At 42.1% G+C, this 25,996-nt stretch overlaps 1 protein-coding gene across 1 annotated transcript in view; it reads right to left on the bottom strand.

Annotated features, from left to right (window-relative positions):
- The window catches only part of LOC121278118 (dynein heavy chain 8, axonemal-like), a 2,067,071-nt gene that overhangs the window by 1,259,874 nt on the left and 781,201 nt on the right, over nucleotides 1-25,996 (bottom strand). The window contains 3 exon segments of the mRNA XM_041188205.1: nucleotides 2,339-2,506; nucleotides 8,883-8,894; nucleotides 19,497-19,688. Coding sequence (XP_041044139.1) covers nucleotides 2,339-2,506; nucleotides 8,883-8,894; nucleotides 19,497-19,688 — 372 coding nt within the window.

Here is a 25,996-nt window from a genome sequence, read left to right as displayed (position 1 = left end):
TGTTCTGCTGAGAGAGTTTGAGGAGTTCAGGTCCAGATTAAACAGAAGGACTTCAACAGTTATAATCTATGGATTCATATCTGAGACACAAACCAACTGACATAGGCATAAACAGATTAGAAGTGTGAATGCTTTGTTGGAGGAGTGGTGTGGGAAACAGGGGTTTATTTTTGGAGCAGTGGTATGGAAAACAAGGGCTTAGCTTTGTGGGCCATTGGTAGTAGCACTGGGGAAAGAGTGGGTTGTTCCATTGAGATAGGCTCCACTTAAATCAAGCTGGAACCAGTGTCCTGGAGAATTAAATAACTAGGGTAATAGACAGGGCTTTAAGCTAATGAAAGTAGGTGGGTGTATTTGGGAGCAAGATTCAGGAAAATATAATAAACAAAAACAGCATTTCAAGGCTCCAGAGATTGGCATTTTGGTAAAAATGGCAGAGTGGATAAGGGAGGGACAATGAGAGTAGCAAAGGTGATAGCGCATAAGTGACTGGCGACTGGAGTCAAAGAGCCATTTCCAATATAGAAGGAGGACATTTCGCCCATCAAGTTCATGCTGGCTCTCCATAGAGCACTCCAGTCAACCCCAATCATCCACTCAATCCCCCTAACCATCCCAGTTTATTTCCCTCAAGGGCCCATGTAATTTCTTTTTGAAATCATTGATTATTTCTGCTTCCACCACACTCATGGGCAGCAAGTTCCAAGTCAATACTACTCGCTGTGTCAAAAAAGTCCTTCCTTAAATCTCCTCTGCATCTCTTGCCCAAGCCCTTAAATCTGTGCCCCTGGTCCTTTTACTATCAGCTAATGGGAACAGATTTTATTGTCTGCCTTATCTAAACCTGTTATAATCTTGTACACATATCAAATTTCTCCTCAATTCCCTTGCTCCAAAGAAACAAGCCCAGCTTTCCAACCTAACCTTGTAACTTAAACCATCCATCCCTGCAACCATTCTGGAAAATTTCTTTTGCACCAGCTCAAGGACCCTCAGATCCTTCCTATGAACAAATCAATACTCCATTTGGGGCCTAACCAGGGCTTTCTAAAGGTTCAGCATAACTTCCCTGCTTTTCTACTCAATGCCTCTATTTATGAAGCCCAAGATCCCATATACTTAGCACACTCACCACCTGGTCCTTCTGTCCCTGTGCCATTAACTCTATATTGACTCTGCCATCCCTTCTGCCAAAATGACACTTCTCTATGTTAAATTCCATCTGCCACTTGTCTGCCCATTGTGCAAGCTTATCTATGACATGCTTCAGGCAATTTGTATCATCCTCTGTTTGCCACTCCTCTAAGTTTGATATCATCAAATTTTGAAATTTTACTCTGTATTCCAAGATCCAATTCATTTATATATTGCAAGAAAAAAAAAACAGTGGCACTAGCACTGGCCCTTGGGGAACATCACTGACTGATATCTTCCAATCTGAAAAATAACCATTTACCACAACTCGCTGTTTTCTTCCCTTAAATCATTTTTTTAACCAATTGGAAACTAACCCTCCTATTCCTGGAGCCTCAATTTTGTCAAACAGCCTTTTACCTGGTACTTCACAGAATCTCAGGATTGTTATGGTGCAGAAGGTGGTCAATTGGCCATTGTATCTGCATCAGCTCTCTGAATGAGCAACTCACCTGGTACCATTCCCCCAACTTTCTCTCCATGACCCTGCTCATTCCTCCTTTTCAGATAATAGTCTAATTCCCTTTCAAATACTTCAATTAAACCAGCCTCCACCACACTCTTAGGCAATGCACTCCAAAGCCCAACTGCTGTTTAAAAATCTTTCTCCTTATGTCACTTTTGCTTCTTTTACTAATTACTTTAAACCTGTGTTCTCTCATTCTCAACCCTTTCATGAGTGGGAACAGTTTATCCCTATCTAGTCTGTCTAGTCCCCTCATGATTTTGAATACCTCTATCAAATTTCCTCTCAACCTTCTTTTCTCAAAGGAAAATGATCCTTACTTCTCCAATCTATCTTCATATCTGAAATTCCTCATCCCAACAACCATCCTCGTGAATCTTTTCTGCACCCTCTCCAATGCCTTCACATCCTTCCTAAAGTGCAGCGCCTAGAACTGGACGCAACACTCTAGCTGAGGCCAAACTAGTGACTTATACAAATTCAACATAAGTTCCTTGGCACTCTATATCCCTATTAATAAAGCCCAGGATACTCTATACTTTATTAACTGCTTTCTCAACCTGCCCTGCCACCTTCAATGATTTATGCACAAACACCTAGGTTGCTGGAAATAGGAAAAAGAGAGGGCCAAGAAGAAAATTTTTATAGGTGAGGATTGGGTGGAAATATTTACAATACCTTAATTGTTTTGTCTCTGTCTTCTAGCCACAGCATCTTAAAATTTTGGAAATGTTCTAGTGCACTGGTGATAGTGTCCTTCAGTGAGTTGACAGAAGCAGACAGTATAACTATTAATTTGGTTACATCTTTGTGTTCTGCCACGTTGTGATAAAAAGTCTTCAGCTGCTTAAAAGTCCGACTTTCGTTTATTTCTGTTTAGGAGAACAAGTTTACGTACTTAACAACCCCAAAATAGGTTCTTTGTTTATCTACTGCTAGTCAATGGCCAAAGACTAGGAACCAATTATTTTTGGGTTTCTGCCCTGCTGATGAAAGTACAGCAGAACAGAACACAGGACACTCAAGTACACATTGCTTTCTGACCTTAATGCCACCACCAGCAGCTCCTTTCACCAGTACCACTACCATGAAAACTCCTTTGTCCTTTTTGTTTATGACATCTTTGTCAATCTCTCCTTTGCCTCCACCTATCGCTGGCCTTCTATCCAGCTTCACCTGCTCCACCCCCCTCAAACCGTATAAATTTCATCACATTTTTTACTTCTCTTTAGCTCTGAGGAAGAGTCATACAGACTCGAAACATTAACTCTGTCTTTCTCTCTGAGTTTTTCCAGCATTTTCTATTATTGTTTCAGATTTCCAGCATCTGCAATATTTTGCTTTTACCTATGGAACATGAGCAAATTGGGTTCTGCCCCACATCTTAGGTACAGTCTGTTCTCTGTCATCGGGATCAACTAGAATTTTAGGCCCCACAATTTTTTGAACTTCTAGATATTATGAAGAATCTTCCATTGACACCTTCTTTGTCATACACCTGTCAATATTTTCTATCACAAATTTCTATGTCCATATTTATAATGAAACTGAACTAATATCTTGGAAACAGATGATCTAGTCATTATTGTACAGATACTTGTGGGCTCTTGCTCTAAACAAATTGGCTGCAGCATTTCCTACAATACATCAATAACTGTACTTATAATGTACTTAAATAACTTTCAGGAAGTTTGGGTGGTCCTGAGATGTGAAGACCATTATGTAGATGCCATTTTTTTCTTTCCATGTGAACTTGTTCAGCCAGAATTACTTAATTTGCTCACTTCGTATTGGCATCTTGTTTCTCTTAACCTTCCAGAAGGTAAGTACTAAATTTTTTAATGTACATTATGGCTTCATTCAAATTCCCTGAAATAAATAATGTTAATAAGTAAAAATTATACAGCTTTGATGGCCATCGGTATCTAATGCTGTCTCAATCCACAACCTCCTGTTTCAGGTTTGGAACTCCAAGTTTTAAAATAAGCAGCATGTTCTCAAATGTTAGTTCTTTTATTCTTCTTCTTCTTCTTCTTCTCCATATTATTATTATTAGATATTTGCACTATTTTCTTTTGTCCATTGCCTTAAAATCCTGTTGGCACCCTGCTGTCTTCTGTTTTCCAGCCTAAAATCTACCCATTCAATACATAGCACCCTTCAGGCCCAGGCACTCTGCCATTTCCCTGGTACATTCATAGCTATCTGCTCCATGACTTTTCAAGCTTCTGTTCTTCACTAGTCTTGTTCCCATTTGTAGTCACTCAAACTATTCTCCATCTTGCTTATTAGAACTTATCCCAAATTGCATGAGCAGATCATCTGCATGTTTGGGCAATTTGCCAGTGCCAACAAGAGTGCTTCAGTAGCATTCACTCCAATCTGTTGCCCTGACAGAGATGATCTAAGGCCCTTCTGATCCAAAGAAGAAAGGTAAACAATGAATCTTAATCCCTGAAAGGAACCATTCAACCAAAATAATGTCAGCAGGGAAGAGTTCCCTTATCCTTTATAAGGGCATAATTCCCAAGAACTCTCCTAGAGACTCCTGCTTTAACTAGGCATGCGAGAAATATCTACACTCTTGGTTAGGATCCGGTGTAGTTTTAACCTCAGAGTATGTGTTCCATTGACAGACTTGGCCATCTATCAGGTGGGGAATGCTTTGGAGGAAGCCACAGGTCTGAAGCAAGTAGGGAGACTGAAACTAGGTTAGTGAGAGTATTGAGGTGGACGCAAGGAGGTCCAGACCTTAGGGAAGTGGTGGTTGCCAGTCTAGGATAGAAATCAGTGACCAAGGGCATGCTGGGAGAAACTTGAAGGCGACAACGAGGCAGGTAGGTTTAGGCATGCTGGAAAGTATCGATGATACTCCTGGTCCACATTCATTTCTGCAAGGGCATTTAACTCTTCCATTAAGCAGTCCTTGCCTGCTTTTAGATGTTTTGTTTTTAAATTATTCTTTCCCAGAATGTGGGCATTGCAGGCATGGCAAACATTTGTTGCCCATCTCTAATTGCCTTTGAACTGAGTGGCTTGCTAGGCCATTTCAGAGGACAGTTAAAGAGTCAGCCACATTGCTGTGGTTCTGGAGTCACATGAAGGCTAGACCAGGTAAGGATGGCAGATCTCCTTTCCTAAAGGATGTTAGTAAACCAGTTGGATTTTGATGACAATGGTTTCAATTACTGAGACTAGCTTTCAATCCCAGATTTATTAATTGAATTCAAAATCCACTAGCTGCCCTGGTGGGATTTGAACCCATGTCCCCACACCACTATCCTAGACCCTTGGATAACTAGACCAATATTACTGCTACTCCACCATCTCCCCAAAATGTTGCTTTCCCAAGGCCCATGAACACCACCTGGCTCAGGTTAATTATTGGAACTAGGTTAATTCTGAAGCATGTGACCTTATTATAACATTTAAGTGACCAACCCGACGCCTAAGAGTGGGTTCTTTGTTAGACCCTTCCATGCTTCCATTAAAATTGGAAGTGGACAGGTAAAGGTCTGATTTCAGACATTTTAATTTTCACATATCACCTGACCAATCCATCTGTTTTTGGTAGTTAATAATCCCCCCTGATATTCTAGTCAGTCCTTCGGTAAGAATGCATAACTTGAAGGGAGTCAACATAAAGGCCAAGCAACTATACTGCAAAGGTAGTTTGTAATAATCTTCAGAAATGGATCGAGTTTCATATCCCAGAAACCAATGAGACTTTTAAATAACCTTTTAAAAAACAGACTGGGAACTTAAATGAAATTATTCAAACACAGAAGCAAGCATGGTGGAGTGGTTTCATGAATGTGTTAACCAGGGGATAGATATGTGTTTGTTTAAATACGAGTTGTAATATTAGGGTGTTTGGGACTGTAAGGGTTAATGTGGGACTGGGAAAACAGTACCACCCACATTATGATATAGAGGGTCACATGGGAGTAATAGAGTGTAGTAGTGAATCTGATAGAAGTCAGCATGAAGATAGCATCTAATCAGGTCTGTATCCTGTATACATGTACATAGACATGTGTTATTGTTCAATCGTACAAATCTTGACACCTCTTAATGAGATGACATACAACCTTGCAATACGGCGGCAGCAGGTGAAGGACCCCAAGATCCCTAAAAATGAAAAAGTAAAGAAACTGCCGTCTGACCTAAGAAAAGTGCACCCAACTTGAAGACCTCAAATACATAGCTGGAGATCACCTAAGAAGCTCCATTACAGGTGTGGAGCTGCAGGGCAGAAGAAAGATCCACTGTGCAGCGTAAAAGGACTCCACCAGAGCATGTGGAGGTCCATTGTGAAACCTGATCAAAAGGAGAGTCAAAGGACCTAGCCAGATCACAAAAGGCTCAGCAAACTCCAAAAAAAAGGCAGAAACAAGATTTCAAATTTGGTGCAATAATCAGGCAGCATACGCAGACCAATTGTTTTAATGAACAGGGCTTGAAGAATACTACAGCCCGGATCCAGGTTCGGCGCCATAACATGTGGCAATCACACATGAACAAGAAAAAAATTAAAGAGAATTTAAAGCAAAAAATCGGCTAATTTGATTCTCCAAGCTGAGGAAAGCAATGAGCTGGCCAAGACGAGTCATTCAAAAGATTTTCTGAAGAATTGCTGAAGTTTAAAATCCTTAACCACTACAGGAGCCTTCCAAATTCCAAGAAGTGCGGGAAGAAAGAAAAAAAATAAAGCTACACTCTGCTGTGCTGAAAACAGCCATAGATTGTACATCCACACTGCCAGGCCAATTAAAGAAGATGGAAGGGCCAGACAGGCACAAAATTGGGCACTATGGAGAAGAAGATTTTTAGGATACATAATAGCATCAGGCTTGAATAAGAAAACAGAAGCTAAACAAGTGAATACACTACATATACAGTAGGCCCAATAGCCAATGATATAAGTGCTAGACAAGGAATAAATTAACCTTCCGATAACTTCGAAAAGATCATGAAGCTCTTTGACACTAATTTCATCTAAGAAGCAATAACATTTTGGAGCAAGCAAAATTGAACAATTGAGTTCAAAAGCCCAAGGAACCAGTAGACTCTTTCATAAATGAGTTATACAAAAGCTGAAGGGGAACAATTATTTGGGATACAGTTGGTAATCACATGAAAAATATGGGTTGATAAGGAAGAGCCAGCATGGATTTCTAAAAGGGAAACTGTGTTTAACTAACTTGCTGGAGTTTTTTGAGAGGTAACGGAAAAGGTTGATGAGGTTAACGCTGTTGATGTGGTGTACATGTGGTGCCCCTCACTGAAGTTAAACTGACTGGTCTGTAATTGCTGGGCTTATCCTTATAAACTTTTTTGAACAAGGGCACAATGTTTGCAATTCTCCAGTCCTCTGACATGACTCCTGAGTCCAGGGAAGACTGAAAGATTATGGCCTTTGAAAAGGCATTTGACACAGGGCCACACAACCGACTTGAGAGAAGTTATTGCTCACAGAATTAAAGGGACAGTAGCAACGTGGATACAAAATTAGCTACAAAATATGAAGCAGAGAATAACAGTCAATGGATATCTTTCAGGCTGGAGGAAGGTTTGTAGTGGGGTTCCCTAGGGGTAGGTATTAGGATCCTTGCTTTTCCTGATATATATATTAATGATCTAGAACTTGGTACGCAGGGGGAAATTTCAAAGTTTGTGGATGATACAAAGCTTGGGAGTGTTATAACCTGTGAGGAGGAACTTCAGGAGGACATAAACAAGTTGGTGGAGTGGGCAGGTAGGTGGCAGATGAGGTTCAATGCAGAGAGGTGTGAGGTGATGCATTTTGGTAAGAAAAACAAGGACAGACAATATAAAATAAGGAGTGACATTTTGAAGATGGTGCGGGAGCAGAAAGGCTTGGGTGTATATGTGCATAGATCATTGAAGGTGACAGGACAGGTGGAGAGAGCAGTTAATAAAACATATAGTGTCCTGGGCTTTATTAATAGGGGCATAGTGCACAAGAGTAGGGAGGTTATGCTGAATTTATATAGGGTACTCATTAGACCTCAGCTGGAGTATTGTGTATAGTTCCAGGCACCATATTATAGGAAGGATATGAACTCACTGGATAGAGTGCAGAAGAGGTTTACAAGAATGGCTCCAGGGAAGTATGGTGGAGGCAGGTTCAATTGAGGCATTCAGGAGGATATTAGATGATTATTTGAATAGAATCAAACAATGTGCAAGTGTATGGGGAAAAGGCAGGGCAGTGGCACTAGGTCAGAATACTCATTTGGAGAGTTGGTGCCGACAAGATGGGCTGAAGGGCCTCCTTCTATGCTGTTAAGATTCTCTGATTGAGTTGGCAGTGAGTGAGATGTCAGTGAATCTATGATGGGCTTGTATGAGGGATTGGCTTCGTGGTATTGTTGTTGGGCTAGTAATCCAGAGACCCAGGGTAATGTTCTGGGGACCTGGGTTCAAACCCTACCACGGCAGATGGTGGAATTTGAATCCAATAAAAATCTGGAATTAAAAGTCTAATGATGACCATGAAACCATTGCTGATTGTGGTTAAAAACACATCTGGTTCACTAATGTCCCTTTAGGGAAGAAAATCTGCTATCCTTGCCTGGCCTACATGTAACCTCCAACACACAACAATGTGGTTGACTGTTAAATGCCCTCTGAACAAGGAAATTGGGGATGAACAATAAATGCTGGCCAGCTAGTGATCCCACACCCTATGAATTTTAAAAAATGGGATGGTTGCCATACGCTGGTTGCATGGGTGGGGCCATTCACCCTCTATCTGCATTGGATGGCCATCCTCTTCTATGGCACTGATCACCACTACCACTGTCTGCCATGCTGGATTGGTGATGCCACTGCACATCCTGCAGCCAGATTGGGGGTAGAGGACATCACAGCAGGCCTCCATGGTATTTCCAGTGTTGTGTCATTAAACCTGTCCGCTGCAGTTTTTTTACTTTTGTGGACATCTTCTCTGTAGTTGTGGGCTGGAAGCACTGAGATGTCTGCATGCAGCTGGGCTTTAAATATGACGCCCTGCATGATGAAGTGGCGAGGTGATGACATGGGAGGCGAATAAGACTCTGTCCACCATGGAAACATTGTGTTTCCTGGAATGCACAAGTAATGCGGCGGGTTTGGGATGATACAGTGTGAAAACCCGGCATCGCGGGTTTTACCCGACCGCTACTCCTCTTAGTGCAAACTTGTATAAATTCCACACCCTGGATGGAATCTCCCAAGATTTATCACATTACAATCAAAAGGGGGGGTTTGCTTCAGTCATTGTCAAGACTGTGACTTCTGTACTGTATGAACTGCGGGTTTAGGGACAACGCAGCGACTTGTAAAGATAACTGCAGACAGGAATGATCACCCACACAGAGACAGATATGGTTCTTTGAATAATCATCAAGGTGAGTATGGTTCAGAAATTAATGGAACAACGTTTGTGAGTATTGACTGAAATTGAAGAGATAGTACAGGAGAGAGGGCTTTAAGAATCCTGGGATATTGGGACCATTTCTGGGGGTGGTGGGGCCTGCACAAGCTGGACGTTTTCAACAGAGCTGGGACAAATATTCATGCTAGTGTTGGTGGACAGGGTTTAAACTGGCAAGGGGATGGGAACTTCAGGCTGAATTCAGATGGGGCAAAAATCAGAAATGGAAATTAAGGCAGACAATTAGTGAATAAGTCTGGAAGGCAGAGGAAGAAAAAGTAAGAAAATGGAAAAAAGAGAGTTTGACAGTGCTCAAGGGTATATACTACAAGAAAGGAGCATAGCAAATAAATCATTTGAGTGGAGGTCAGAGATAGAGATAAAAACAGAGGTGCTCTTCTCTTCTCTCTCCCCACCCCCCCACCTTAAACCAGCTTATATTTCACCCGTCTCCTATTTTTACTTAGTTCTGTTGAAGGGTCATGAGGCCTCGAAACGTCAACTTTGTTCTTCTCCGCTGAGTTTTTCCAGGTATTTCTGTTTTTGGTCAGAGATAGATACGTGGCACTACTATATCACAGCTATTACAGAAGCATGGCTTAAAGAGAGACAGGAATGGCAACTCAGTGTTCCTGGTTGTAGGGTTTTCAGACAAGATAGGGAGGGGTATAAAAAAGGAGGGGGAGGTGGCATTTTGGTTGAAAAAATAATTACAGCTGTGAGAAGGGGTGATATGTTAGAAGGGTCATCAAATGAGGTCATATGGATTGAGCTAAGGAACAAGAAAGGGGCAGCAACACTACTAGAAGCATATTATAAACTCCCAGGTCAGAATGGTTTTGAAGAGTAATGTATGTAGGCAAATCTCTGGCACATGCAAAAACAATACAGCAGCAAGAATAGATTTTAACCACCCCAAAATTATAGGGGTAGTTTTAGTGTGAAAGGAATGGAAGGAACAGAATTCTTGAGGTGCATTCAGGAGAACCTTTTTTGCCAGCATGTAGCAAATCTAACAAGAGAGGGCACAGTTCTGGGCTTAGTTTTAGGGAATTAAGATGGGCAGGTAGAAGAAGTGGCAGTGGGGGATTATTTTTTTGGTAGGGATCATAATTAATTAGTTTTAACATAATTATGGAAACTGATCTAAAGTTCTAAACTGGATTAAGGTCAATTTAACTAAACTGTGGAATGATTTAGCAAAAGTGTACTGGAAACACCTACTTGAAGGTAAACCATTGTTAGGGCAGTGGGAGGCATTCAAAGGGGAGATTCAAGGAGTTCAGAGTAAACATGATCCCACAAAGAAAAAGGTAGGATGGCCATAACTAAGTGCCTTGAATGTCAAGCAGCATGCAGGGTAAAATAAGGCGGAAAGGAAAAGCTTATGTCAGACACAGAGAACTCAATACTACAGAAAACTGAGAGGAGTATGGAAAGTGCAGGGGTGAAATTACAAAGGAAATTAGGAAAGCAAAGAATAGACATAAAAGAATATTGGCAAGTAAAATCAAAGAGAACTCAAAAATGTTTTATCAATACATTGGTTAATTAGGGCTGGAACTCCCTCCCTAATAGCACTTTGGGTGTACCTACACCACATGGACTGTAGCAGTTTAAGAAGGCAGCTCACCACCACCTTCTCAAGGGCAATTAAGGATGGGCAATAAATGCTGTCCCAGCTAGCGACGTCCACATCCCATGAATGAATTTTTAAAAATTGAGTTAGAGGATAACTAAGGAAGAGTAGGACCCATAAAAGACCAAGAAGGTAACCTGTGAGTAGCAGTGGAAGATGTGGGTCTGATTCTTAATGAATAATTTTGTGTCTATCTTCACAGAAGAGGGGGACAATGCAGATTTTGTAGTTAAGGAGGTGGAGTGTGAGATATTGGATGTAACAAACATCAAGAGAGGAAGTATTAAGAGGGTTAACATCCTTGAACGTGGATAAGTCACCAGGGCCAGATGAAATGCACCCCAGGCTGAATTGAGTTGTGTTATTTGGCTGAAGGACTTCTTCCACTTTTAGTAGGATGCCCAGTTGCACGTATGCATTTCTTCAGAGGAAAGAGACACTTTGACTACAGAGAACATGGAGGGTCTCTGTAATCTGTTGCCCCTTATGGCAAAGAGTGGCTATGATCTGACATTTCACCTTCAGATTTGTTTTCCCATGACCTTGATATTTGATGGCTAGACAGGAACTGTGTTGAGCCATGCTAAATGATCAGCCAGTATGGAAATACCAATGCCAGCATCAAGCTTAAGGTGGGTTTTAAAACTTCTAACTTCCAAAGTGACAAACCAGAAGTCTTGTTGATGGTCCTGCACTTCTCCCAAAAAATCTAGGGTGGCATTTGTCTGTTTGTGGTCTATGTTCTGGTTAACCTGTAAACCATATTTTTCTGTGCTTTCTTCCCTTAGTGGAGTTTTAAAATGTTCAGAATTACTGGAAGTGTCCTGTCCTCACATCGGAAAAGGACACAATCAAAGGTTCCAAAAGTGTTAGGAAATAGAATCAATTTAAATAAGTAATATTTGTATTTGCAGGTGTTAGGAATGAGCTTTAGCTTTAATGTTTAAGTTTAATTTTGTATTGCTGTACTTGTGTGTTGAGAAAAGGTCAAGTTGAGTTTTAGTTTCAATTTAAAAGGTGTCTGCAGTTCTAATGAGAGTTTTACGACTCCTGGGGAAAGTCAAAGCAAACATAAGAGTATAAAAAAAAAGGTGCTGTTGCCTAGCAATGGGTCCAAAGAGGCAGGCCCCACCTACACACACATATAGAAAAAATGAGAAGAAGCAGTTTTGAGTTCAATTTGAAGACAGCTGCCAGGAGAGACTGAACAAGGAGAGGGAACTACAGAAAGATTAGATTTCCCAAAAGAAACTAAAGGTCCCAAGGCCAAAGGAGTGAAACAGAAACAGGAGATGATCCTAAGCAGACCTTCTAGTGAAAGGAAGGATACGGACCTGGAAAAGGTCCTGTAAAGTGAAGATAAGAATGCGGAGCAGAGAAAGGCTTCAAGTTAAAGAGACGAAGGCTGCAGGAAGCAGATTTAAAGTAATATAAAGGCTTGAGAAGCCAGGAGGTCCAAAGAGACAGTCAAAGTCTGTAACTCTTTGCTATGGGCATGTGAAGCAGTGGTACACTGTTGATGCTGAGTCAGTGAGAGTGCATGGAAGAAAGTTTGAATGCATGTGGTGACCCAGGGAGAGGAATACCAGAAAAAGAGTCAAAACCCTGGAGGTGAACGCTTGCAGAAGGCGTCTGAGAAAACTTTGGTTTGGGAGAAGATTTCAAAGCAAGTTCTTGGAGAGTGGAAATTGGAAACCCTTGTACGAAAGATAGAGTTCTGTGAGACTGGTTGGCTCATGGTGTAACAAGCATCTGAGGGGAGTTGATGAGAGATCCATAGGACCTGTTTGGGATGGCATTTTTTGCTTGGTTTCAGAGTGTGGAATGCCTTACCACAGTCACCTATTGGTTTACATGGATTGTGTGCTTACTAATGGTGCAATTGTCTGCTATTTTACATTGCCCGTCCAACCTTAGGGTTGGCGGACGGGCGAATTGGCCAGGCGGCCTTTAAATTTTTCATGAAACCCCAGCCAAGGGAGGGATGAGGTTTCCGTTATGAAATAACATAAAAATAAAAATCTGTGGACAGCATTTTTATCATCTATATTGTCAGGTGCCTGATTGTGAAGTTCATGTACTTTTTTTTTACTTTCTAAAACTTTATTGGAAAATTTTCGAGTCTGCAGTGCTCATCTGCACCCATGTTGACGTCATTGCCCATCTTCTCCCTGCCTCAATCCCAGCAGCACTGCTCTTTTCAGCGTGTGCTTCACATTGGCTGGCCATTAATTGGCCAGCCAGTGTGAAATCGCATTCAGGGGCCAATCATGGTCGGCTGTCTATTTCCCAGCCAATCCTGGGCCCATCAATCGCGCTTGCCCGCCAAGCTAAAAATTCAGGCAACTGTGAACATTAGAGTAAAAGCCATCTTAGTTTATGCTCGATATGACTGACTCCAACCAGTGGACAGTTTCCCTACTCATTCCCATTGACTCCAATGTTGTTAAGGCCAATCACTCTCATGTCACTTCTGGAATTCAGCTCTTGTCTATGCTTGCAAAAAGGCTGTAATGAAGTCAGGAACCAAGCGGCTCTGCAGAACTCAGACTGAGCATCAGTGAGCAGGTTATTGGTAGTAAGTGCCTGTTGACAGCAATGTCAACTATACCTTCCATCCCATCATTGATGATTGAGAGTAAAGTGATGTGGTGACAGTTTGAATTGTCCTGTTTTTTATGGAGAGGAGGTACCTAGACAATTTTCCCATTGTTGGGAAGATGCCAGTGTTGTAGCTGTACTGTAACAGCTTTTCTGGGGCTGTGGCTAGTTTTGGAGCACAAGTTTTCAGTAGCACAGCTGAGGTATCAAGGATCCATAGTCTTTGCTGTATTCAGTTGCCTTCAGCTATTTATTTGTCACATGGAATTAATTTACTTGGTTGAACACTGGCATCTATGATGCTAGGATGTCAACAGGACTGATAGATCATCTATTTGGCACTTCTGGCTGAAGAATTTTTTTTATCCATTCAAAGGGTGTAGGCTTCACTAGCTAGGCCAGCAGTTATTGCCCATCTCTAATTGCCCTTGAGAAGGTGGTGGTGAGCTGCCATCCTTGCAATGTTGCAGTCCATGTGGTGTAGGTACACCCACAGTGCTGTTAGCAGGGGGAGTTCCAGGATTTTGACCCAGCGACAGTGAAGAAATGGCAGTATATTTCCAAGTCAGGGAGGTGAGTGGCTTGGAGGGGAACTTCCAGGCTGTGGTATTCTCATGTATGTGCTGCTCTTGTCCTTCTAGATGGTAGTGGTCGTGGGTTTGGAAGATGCTGGCTTAGGAGCCTTGGTGTGTTTCTGCATACATCTTGTAAATGGTACACACTGCTGCCACTGTGTGTCAGTGGTGAAGGGAGTCAATGGCTCCCCATCCTCAAACAATCAAGGCAGCTGCTTTGTCCTGGCTGGTGTCAAGCTTCTTGAGTGTTGATGGGGCTGCACTCATCCAGGCAAGGGGAGAGTATTCCATCACACTCCTGACTTATGCATTGTACATTGTGGACAGGCTTGGGGAGTCAGGAGGTAAGTTACTCGCCGCAGGATTCCTAGCCTCTGACCTGCTCTTATAGCCACAGTATTTTATATGGTTAGTCCAGTTCAGTTCCTTGTCAATGGTAACCCCCAGGATGTTGATAGTGGGGGGATTCAGCAATGGTAATGTCATTGAATGTCAAGGGGCGATGGTTAGATTCTCTCTTGTTGGAGATGGTCATTGCCTGGCATTTGTGTTCCATGAATGTTACTTGCCACTTGTCAATTCAGGCCTAGATGTTGTCCAGGTCTTGCTGCATTTGGACATGGGCTGCCTCAGTGTCTCAGGAGTATCGAATGATGCTGAACATTGTGCAATCATCAGCCAGCATCCCTATTTCTGACCTAATGATGGAAGGAAGTTCATTGATGAAGCAGCTGAAGATGGTTGGGCCTAGGACACTACCCTGAAGAACTCATGCAGTGATGTCCTGGAGCCAAGATGTCTGACCTCCAACAAGCACAACCATCTTCCTTTCTGCTAGGTAAGACTTCAGCCAGCGGAGAGTTCTCCCTCTGATTCCCATTAACTTTAAAGGGAGGTGATGATGTGATGGTATTGTTGCTGGACTAGCAATCCAGAGACCCAGCATAATGCTGTGTTCAAATCCTGTCATGGTAGATGGTGGAATCTGAATTCAATAAAAATCTGGAATTAAAAGTCTAATGATGACCATGAAACTTGGTTATCATAAAAACCCATCTGGTTCACTAATGCCCTTTAGGGAAGGAAATCTGTTGTCCTTACTTGGTCTGGCTTAAATGTGACTCCAAACACACAGCAATGTGGTTGGCTCTCAAATGCCCTTAAACAAGAACAATTAGGGGTGGGCAATAAATGCTGGCCTAGCCAGTGATGCCCACACCCAATGAATTTTAAAAAAGCTCCCATTTTGCTCGGGCTCCTTAATGCCACATTCGGTTAAATGCGGTCCTGATGGGCAGTCACTCTCACCTCACCTCAGGAATTTAGCTCTTTTGTCCATGTTTGAACCAAGGCTGTTGTCCATGTTTGAACCAAGGCTGTAATGAGGTCAGGTGCTGAGTGGCCCTGCCGGAACCCAGTGAGCAGGTTATAGCTAAGTAAAATCTGGGAAATAAGAATAATCGTCTGAACTGATTTTTCCTTCTAGGAGCTGGATGTTATGTGACTGAGCTCTCTGTATCCTGTTTCCACTGTTTAGCATAGAACATGGTACTGTGTGGCTTCACCCAACACGATGAAAGGTGTACTCAGTGTGAAGGTGGACTTTTTCACAAAGACTATGTGGTGGTTACTCCTACCAATACTGTCATGGACAGAGGCATCAGAGTCAGGTAAATTGGTGAAAATGATGTCTTGTAGGTTGTTTCCCTCCTGTTGACTCTCTTACCACTTGTTTCAGGCCCAGGCTGGCAGATATGTCCTTGAGGACTCAGCCTGTGGTCAGTAGTGGCACTACTGAGCAGCTCTTGGTGATGGACATTGAAGCTCCCCCCATGTAGGTTAGATTCTGTGCCCTTGCTACCCTATGTGCTTCATCCAAGTGGCACTCAAAATGGAAGTGCACTTATTCATCAATGGAAGGATAGTGGTAGATGGCAATCAGCAGTAGGCTTCCTTTGCCAGATTTGATCTAATGCCATTATACTTCATGGGGTTTGGAGCTAATGCTGAGGATTCCATTGGCCACTCCCTCCTGCCAGCTTTGGTGGGTATGCTCTGCTGTTGCGATAAGACATACCCAGGGACGGTGACAGAGGAGTCTGGAACATTGGCTGTAAGGTAAGAACCATAGAACCATAGAACACTACAGCACAGAAAACAGGCCATTCGGCCTTTCTAGTCTGTGCCGAAATATTATTCCGCTAGTCCCATTGACCTGCACTAGTCCATAACCCTCCAGACCTCTCCCATTCATGTATCTATCTAATTTATTCTTAGAACCTAAGAGTGAGACCGCATTTACCACGTCAGATGGTAGCTCGTTCCACACTCTCACCACTCTCTGGGTGAAGAAGTTCCCCTTAATGTTCCCCCTAAACCTTTCCCCCTTCACCCTATAGCCATGTCCTCTCGTGTTTATTTCTCCTTATCTAAGTGGAAAGAGCCTACTCACATTTACTCTGTCTATACCCCTCATAATTTTGTAAACTTCTATCATATCTCCCCTCATTCTTCTACGCTCCAAGGAATAAAGTCCTAACCTGTTTAATCTTTCCCTGTAACTCAACTCTTTAAGACCCGGCAACATCCTAGTAAATCTTCTCTGCACTCTCTCAATCTTACTGATATCCTTCCTGTAGTTAGGCGACCAGAATTGCACACAATACTCCAAAGTTGGCCTCACCAATGTCTTATACAAGCTCAGCATAACATCCCAATTCCTATACTCAATACTTTGATTTATGAAGGCCAGTATGCCAAAGCTTTCTTCACAACCTTGTCTACCTGTGACGCCACTTTCAGGGAACTATGTATCTGAACTCCCAGATCCCTTTGTTCCTCCGCACTCCTCAGTGCCCTACCATTTACTGTGTATGTCCTACCTTGGTTTGACCTTCCAAAATGTAACACCTCACACTTTTCCGCATTAAATTCCATCTGCCATTTTCTGGCCCATTTTTCCAGTTAGTCCAGATCTCTCGGAAAGCTTTGAAAGTCTTCCTTGCTGTCCACAACGCCTCCAATCTTAGTGTCATCAGCAGACTTGCTGATCCAATTCACCACATTATCCAAATCATTGATATAGACAACAAACAACAATGGTCCCAGCACAGATCCCTCAGGCACACCACTAGTCACAGACATCCAGTCTGAGAAGCAATCATCCACTACGACTCTCTGTCTTCTCCCACACAGCCAATTTCGAATCCAGTTTACAACCTCTCCATGGATACCAAGTGTCTGAACCTTCTGAACTAACCTCCCACATGGGACCTTGTCAAAGGCCTTACTTAAGTCCATGTAGACAACATCCACAGCCTTTCCTTCATCTACTTTCTTGGTAACCTCCTCGAAAAACTCTACAAGGTTCATTAAACACAACCTACCATGCACAAAGCCATGCTGACTATTCTTAATCAGCCCTTGGCTGTCCAAATAATTATATATCCGATCTCTCAGAGCACCTTCCAATAATTTACCTACTACTGACGTCAGGCTCACTGGCCTGTAATTACCTGGTTTATTTTTAGATCCTTTTTTAAACAACGGAACAACATGAGCTACCCTCCAATCCTCCAGCACCTCACACATGGCTAAGGACATTTTAAATATTTCTGCCAGGGCCCCTGCAATTTCTACACTAGTCTCCCTCAAGGTCCGAAGGAATATCATGTCAGGCCTGCGGGATTTATCTACCTTTATTTGCTGTAAGGCAGCAAGCACCTCCTCCTCTTTAATCTCTATATGTTCCATGAAACTATTGCTTGTTTCCCTTCCTTCCTTATACACTATGCCAGTTTCCTGAGTAAATACTGATGCAAAAAAACTGTTTAAGATCTCCCCCATTTCGTGAGGCTCCACACATAGACGACCACTCTGATCTTCAAGGGGACTAGTTGTGTCCCTTACTATCCTTTTACTCTTAATATACTTGTAGAAACCCTTCAGGGTTACCTTCACATTATCTGCCAAAGCAACCTCATGTCTTCTTTTTGCCTTCCTGATTTCCTTTTTTAGTATTTTCTTACATTTTCTATACTCTACAAGTACCTCATTTGCTTCTTGTTGCCTATACCTGCTATACACCTCTCTCTTCTTCTTAACCAGATCACCAATATCCCTTGAAAACCAAGGTTCCCAATGCCTGTTAACTTTGCCTTTAATCCTGATAGGAACATGCAAACTCTGCGCTCTCAAAATTTCGCCTTTGAATGCCTTCCATTTACTGAACACATTCTTGCCAGAAAACAACTTATGCCAATCCACTTTTCCTAGATCCTTTCTCATTTCCACAAAATTGGCCTTTCTCCAGTTTAGAATCTCAATTCGAGGACCAGACCTATCCTTATCCATAATTAGCTTAAAACTAATGACATTATGATCACTGGACCCAAAATGTTCGCCTACACATACTTCTGTCACCTGACCTGTTTTGTTCCCTAAAGGAGATCAAGTATTGCATCCTCTCTCGTTGGTATCTCTATATATTGATTTAGAAAACTTTTCCTGAACACATTTGACAAACTCCAAGCCATCCAGCGCTTTTACAGTATGGGAATCCCAGTCAATATGTGGAAAGTTAAAATCTTCTACTATCACAACTTTCTGTTTCTTACATCGGTCTGCTAACTCTCTACAGATTTGCTCCTCCAATTCTCTCTGACTATTGGGCAGTCTATAATACAATCCTATTAGGGTGGTCACACCTTTCCCATTCCTCAGCTCCATCCATATGGCCTCTGTAGACGAGTCCTCCGGGCTGTCCTGCTTACACACAGCTATGATATTTTCCCTGACTAGTAATGCCACTCCTTCCCATTTCATCCCTCCCCCTCTATCACGTCTGAAACAACGGAACCCCGGAACATTGAGCTGCCAGTCCTGCCCAAGATTTGGTGAGTATGGCCACGTCAGGCTTGACTGGTTAGGCAGACAGCTCTCCCAATTTTGGCACAAATCTCCAGATGTTAGCAGGATCAACTAGACATACATGTGCCTTTGTCGTTTCTGGTGCCTAGGTCAATGATGGGTAAGCTTTTTTAAAATTAATTCACAGGGTGTGGGCTTCACTAGCTGGGCCAGCATTATTGCCCATCCCTAGTTGCCCTTGAGAACGTGGTTTTACTTTTTCTTCGTTTTTCTGTAGTGACAAGGCACAGCTGTATGGCTTACTTGGGCATTCCAAAGGGCAGGTAAGAGTCAACCATGTTGCTGTGGGACTGATGCACATGTCAGCCAGACTGGGTCAGGATAGCTGGTCTCCTTCCCTGAAGCACATTAGTGAACCAGGTGGGTTTTAATGCCTAAACCATAGTTTTCATGATCATCATTACTGAGACTAGCTTTTATTCTATCTTTTATTCTATATTGTTATATTAAGTTTTACCTCAGTGTACCAGTTTTCAAATCATCATGAAATAACCAAACTTCAACTTTTTTTTCCAAATACGCACAGCACATATGCAAATTTGAGTAACGCTCTTTTTGAATAGGGGCTCAAAATAATGAGAATTCACCATCTGTCTTAACTTTCTTGCTTTCAAAAATTATATTAAGAACACAAAATGTTTTTAGCATAACAAGGTCCTCATGCTAAATAGCCTTGTCCCTTTTTATCTGGCACCCCTCACCTCCTGTGTCCTGTGCATCATTAGCATTCTCCTGATGATTTTTCGATTGCCTCCACTGTATGACCTTACGGCTCACATCCAAAACCATCTGGACTATTCGGTTAATTCCGTGCTGGATATCATCCAGATTTGGTACCATAACCTATACCACAAAAGGCAATGTAAAATTAACAAAAAATGTAATTTTGCATCAACACATTTTGCTGAATTCTGAGAAGTGCTTACCTTAACCCAGGCTTGTCCTGCAGGCTGGATGTGGCCCACGAAACCCCTTTATGCGGCCCCCACTTGGAGCCAGTTTTTAAAATTGCAGTCAAACAGGTGAGTTTCAATGGAAGATCCTGCATGGAACAGCTCCTCCAATCAGAGACTATTTCTCTCCATCATTTGCTGCTGATACTGAGCCTATCAGCAGCAAATATGGGAGAGAAATAGTCTCTGGCTAGGGGAGCAGTTCCATGCAGGATCTTGCAGGGGGAGCGTTGGTGAGTGTGCTGAGTGTTGCTGGGCCGAAAGAAGAGGCTTCAGGGCTGAAGCCTAGGGAGCCGGGTACATCAGGCTTGGGCCCAGGGAGTCATGTTCATCGGGCCCATGGATGGCAAAGTTTTGACTGCCCGGGATGGGTGTCGGCCCTGGGAGGGTGAAATCGCGTCGGGATGTCAGAGGGAGTGAGTGAGTGCCTGTGAATATGTGAGGGAGTAAGAGGGACCATAAGACGTAGAAGCAGTAGTAGGCCATTTGGCCTATCAAGTCTGCTCTGCCATTCAATAAGATCATGGCTGGTCTGATAAACCTCAACTCCACTTTCCTGCCTTTTCCCCATAACCCTTGATTCCCTTACTGATTAAAAATCTGTCTATCGCTGCCTTGAATATATTAATAACACAGCTTCTAGGGCCCTCTGTGGTAAAGTAGTCCACAGATTAACTAACCTCTGAGAGAAGAAAATCCTCCTCATCTCTGTCTTAAATGGGAGACCCCTTACTCTGAGATTATGCCCTCTGGTCCTAGACTCTCCCACAAGAGGAAACAAGCTCTCCGCATCTACCCTGTCAAACTCCAAAGGTTGTCTCTCTTTCTTCTAAACTCCAATGCGTACAGGCCCAACTGACTCAACCTCTCCTCATAAGAAAATCCCTCCATCCCTGGGATCAATCCACTGAACCTTGTCTAGACTGCCTCCAATTCCTTAGAGACGGGAACCTAAACTTTTCACAGTATTCGAGCAGTGGTTTAATTAATGCCTTGCATAGTTTTAGCAAGACTTCCCTATTTTAATACTCCATTCCTGCTGAAATAAAGGCCAACATTCCATTTTCCTTCCCTATTACCTGCTGAACCTGTATGCTAGCTTTATGGGATTCGTGCACGATGACCTCCAAATCCCTCTGTGCTGCAGCTTTCTTCAGTCTTTCTCCATTTAAATAATAATTCAGCTTCTCTATTCTTCCTGTCAAAGTGAATAACCTCACACTTTTCCACATTATATTCCATCCCACATTTTTGCCCATTCACGTAATCTGTCTATATCCCTCTGTAGACTTTGTGTCATCCTCATCACTTGCCTTCTCACCTATTTTTATGTAATTCGCAAACTTGGTGACAGTACATTCATTTCCCTCATCCAAGTCATTAATATATATTGTAAGTAAAGGTGGCCTCAGCACTGATCCCTGTGGTGCTTCACTAGTTACAGGTTGCCATGTTGAAAATGCCCCCAGTATCCCAACTCTGTCAGTATTAGTTAGCCAGTCCTCTATCCATGCTAATGTACTGCTCCTAAAACCATGGGTTTTTATCTTATTAAGTAGTCTTTATAAGTGATGCCTTATCATGGTGCCTTTTGAAAATCCAAATATATTACATCTACTGGTTCCCCTTTATCTATCCGACTGGTTACCTCAAAGAATTCTAATAAATTTGTCAGGCAAGATTTCCCCTTCATGAAGCTAAGCTGACTCTGCTTGATTAGATTATACATTTCGAAATGCCCTATTAAATCCTTTTTAATAGGCTCCAACATTTTCCCAATGACAGATGTTAAGCTAACTGGCCTATAGTTAGCAGTTTTTTTTCATCTCCCTCACTTTTCGAATAAGGGTGTTATGTTGGCAGTTTTCTAATCCTCTGGGACTTTTTCCAGAATCTAAGGACTCTTGGAAGATTACTACCAGTGCATCCACTATCTCTGGAGCTATTTCCTTTAATATCCTAGGAGGCAACCCATCAGGTCCAATTAATTTATCGGCCTTTAGCCCCATTAGTTTCCCTAGTACTTTTTCTCTAGTGATAGTTATTGTATTTATTTCCTACCCACCCCTCCCCCCCCCGACCCACTCCCCCACCACTTTTATCCCATGATTATTTAGTATTTTTGGTATTATATTAGTATCCTCTACCATGAAGATTGATGCAACGATTCAACTCCTCTGCCATTTCCTGGTTCCCCATTATTATTTCCCCAGCCTCATTCTAAGGGGCCTATACTGACTTTGGCCTCTCTTTTCCTTTTTGTATATTTAAAGATGCTCTTACTGTCCATTTTTATATTACTTGCTAGTTTACCCTCAGTTTATTTCCTCCCTCTTTATTACTTTTTTTGGTCATCTTCTGTTGGTTTTAAAAACTTCCCCAATCCTCTGGTTTACCACTAATCTTTGCCTCATTGTATACTTTTTCTTTCACTTTGATACTATCCTTAACTTCCTTGGCTAACCATGGTTGGTTTATCTCCCTCCTACAATCCTTCTTCCTCACTGGGATATATCTTTATTTTGAGTCATAAACTATTTTCTTAAACGTCTGCCATTGTTCATCAACCATCTTTTCTGCTAAACTCCTTTCCCAGTCCACTCCAGCCAACTCTGCCCTCATTTCTTTGTAATTACCCTTATTTAAATTTAGCACAGATGTTTCCAAACTAAGTTTCTCACTCTCAAACTGAATGCTAAATTCCATCATATTATGGTCACTGTTTCCTGGGGGTTCTCTTACTCTGAAATAATTTATTAAACCTTCCCCATTACACATCACCAGATCCAAAATAGCCTGATCCCTAATTGAATCCACAACAGAATTTACTAGGAAACTGTCCCAAATACACTCTATGCATTCTTGCTCATGGCTACCACCGCCAATTTGATTTTCATAATCTACATCGAGATTAAAGTCACCCATGCTTAATCTACTGCCTTTTTTACATGCCTTTGATATTTCCTGCTTTATTTTCTGTCCGACAGCAGAGCTACTGTTAGGAGGCCAATAGACTGCTCCCACCAATGTCTTCTTCCCCTTGTTATTTCTTACCTCCACCCATATTGATTCCACGTCTTCTGATCCAAGATCATTTCTTGCTATTGTACTTATTCCATCTCGTACTAACAAAGTTACCCCACCATCCTTTCCTTCCTGCCTGTCTGTCCTTTCAAAAAGTCACATACCCCTGAATATTTAGTTCCCAGCTTTGATCTCCTTGTAACTATGTCTCCATAATGGCTATAAGGTCATACCCATTAATCTCTATTTGTGCTATTATTTCATTTATTTTGTTTTGAATACTATGTGCATTTAAACAAAGAGCTATTAATTTTGCCCTTTTACCATTTTTTCCCCCTTTAACCCTATTTGCTGCTTTTTTTAAATGTTTGTACACTATCCCTTCCTGCCACACTCAGGTATCATTACCTAAGTAGCTGCCCTGCAATGCCGCCATATTATTTTGCTTTCTAAGCCTACCCTTCTCCAGAACTATTTCCCACCCCTTCTCTCCTCTATTTAGTTTAAAATTCTCTCTACAGCCCTAGTTATTTGATTCACCAGGATGCTGGTCCCAGCATGGTTCAAGTGAAGCCCAACCTACCAGAACAGCTCCCTTCTACCCCACTACTGATCCCAGTGCACCATGCACTGAAATGCATTCCTTCCACACCAATCTTTGAGCCACACATTTAACTCCTTGACTTGATTTAACCTATGCCAGTTTGCTCATGGTTCAGGTAGTAATCCTGAGATTATTACCTTGGAGACTGTGGTCTTTAATTTAGCTCCTAACTGTTCAAAATCTTTCAGCAGAACTTTCTTTCTAGTCCTATCAATTTTAGGAAGTTATCAAGGGAATGGGTGTGAGGGTCTGAGGGAGTGAGTGTTTGTGAGGGAGTGAGGAACTTGGAAGGCATGTGTGTGTGTGGGAGTGAGGAAGTTGGAATGCATGTACGTGTGTATGCATAAGACTCTGTGCATGGCGGGGGGGGAGGAGCACGAGTCTATTTTATGCTTTCAGGTTTCTCAATCACTCTCCACCACACACCAACACATACACAAGCACTGACTCACAGTGAGTGAGTAGCACCTTAAGGCTGGGATTGAGCCGGACACAGACACTCTGACCCTCTCACACTCTGGTCATTATAATTAATTACTCTTTAAATTAACAATTTATTGTTATGACATTGCTGTACTTTAGCTCAGCAATTGCTTCTTTCCTTAATACCTCAACATTGTTTTTGAAATTCAGTTTATTGTTGTGCCAAGACTTATCTTTCTAAAATTTGCTCATCAGCCCCTTGAGTGAGAAAAATATGCTGGTGTGGCCCCCTGAGCGAAAAGGCTGGACACCTGCCTTAACCCAACATAATTTTGATGAAATGTGCGTTTATATCACAATTTCCAGAGTCACCACCATTATATACAAATTATTTTCAAAGCATAAAGAGCTGATAATGCTCTTCATGTATAGTAGTGTCAGGATCACTGCTTGTCAAGCATTTTGTCTGCCGTAGATGAACATAAGGTCATTGAAAATTTAGCACGGTACTCTTGGTACATAGTTCACAAATGTCATGAGATAGGTTATTGCAGAGTGGCAGCTCTTGAAGGACTGCCGCTCGCTCCTAAAAATACCATGCAGGAGTTGCACTAACAATACCCATGCTTTGCCAACTACACGCCCATCTCAGATGGAAGTCAAATCTTTTGCATGTTACCACTGAATCTGCTCACACATCCACCCTTAACAAGCAGTACAATTCAGACCATCATATCTGTGTTAGCTCTTTTAAAGAGCTATTCAATTAGTTCTACTCTTCTGCCCTTATCCCATACAGTTTTCAAGTGTATATCCAATTCTCTTTTGAAAGTTACTACTGAATCACCTTCTATAATCCATCCTTCCAAGCAGTGCAATCCATGTAAAAACAGTGTGCCATGTTTCAAAAATTCTCATCTCCTCTCTGGTTCTTGACTTATAATGTTGCCAGGCAGAATTCTCTTTTCAAAATCCATGCTTGCTGCTGTTAGCTAAGCTATAATTGCAGAGGTCATCCTCTAGTTTCCACCTGGAAATTGATTCTATTGTATTTGTGAGACTAGGATGAAAGGGGGGAGGGGTGAAATTTGGCTTGGTAGGACCTGTTTCCCAGCCACTATGAAACACCTTAAGGTTACACAGTGGCATTCGCTGTACATGCTCAAACATCTGATCAAAGTGCACTGGTCAACTTAATTATAAAAGGAATAGTAGCCACACATCTCATGTCCACGGGCAATGAGATCAATCAGTATGCAATGCTGATTTGACACCAGCGCTTCTATTTTGGAGTTCTACATTCCAGCCCACACGATCTCTTACTGTCTCACAGTTGAAAACACATTCAGCTGCATGAAGGACTGCCCCATCAGTGCTATTTAAAGGGATTGACAATTGCTTACAAGTTGGTTGCTGAATTATTTCTTTTGGCTGTTGATGCAATTCAAGGCATTTTTGTGATTTTTATAGTTGTTAAAACTTTCAACAGTGCAGTGGGAACTGTCTGCTTGATTCTGAAGTACTTCTCTGATGACTTAAAGGCTTGTGAACAACCAGATACTCCCAAATATGGTGGACCAGTAAGGCTTCTGTTTGGTATTGAACAAGACTGGGAGAATGGGTGGAGGTCATGCAGACTTCCTACCTGGGCATCAGAGAGGCAACGGCCCTGTGAAGAAGCAGCCCGGAGCAGGAGAATATAAATCGGGGCCAAGGATCAAGGCCTATACTTACCTGGGAGTTGGAGAGGCACACCAGTCAGCTGCTCGGAACTGGCCCACGCTGAGTTCAAAAGAAGAAAAAACAAATCGTGATATCACAACAAGGAAACAATTTGATTGTTTGGGAAAGACGCTAGCTGTTTGGTGAGCATCTGATGAGTGTCTGGTTAGTGGTTAAAGCCTCTTCCATTCCTAAGGTTTAAATTAGTTCAGGACCTGATGGTAAGGTTAATAAAATTCATAAAGGAAAATAAGTAATTGAATAAGATAATTAAGTCGATAATGAAAACACTTTAAGGATTGCAGTACAGGTGATGTATCAAGGCTGTAGCATATGGGATCTCCTATATCCCATTGTGATACAGGGCAAAAACATCTTTAATAAGTGTTTGAGGCTTGAGGAGCTTCAGCTCCGATTCATTTGAG

This window comes from Carcharodon carcharias, chromosome 5, assembly GCF_017639515.1.
Source record: "Carcharodon carcharias isolate sCarCar2 chromosome 5, sCarCar2.pri, whole genome shotgun sequence".
Lineage (NCBI taxonomy): Eukaryota > Metazoa > Chordata > Chondrichthyes > Lamniformes > Lamnidae > Carcharodon > Carcharodon carcharias.
Note: the sequence above shows the minus strand (reverse complement) of the source record. Positions and strands in the feature narration are given on the sequence as shown.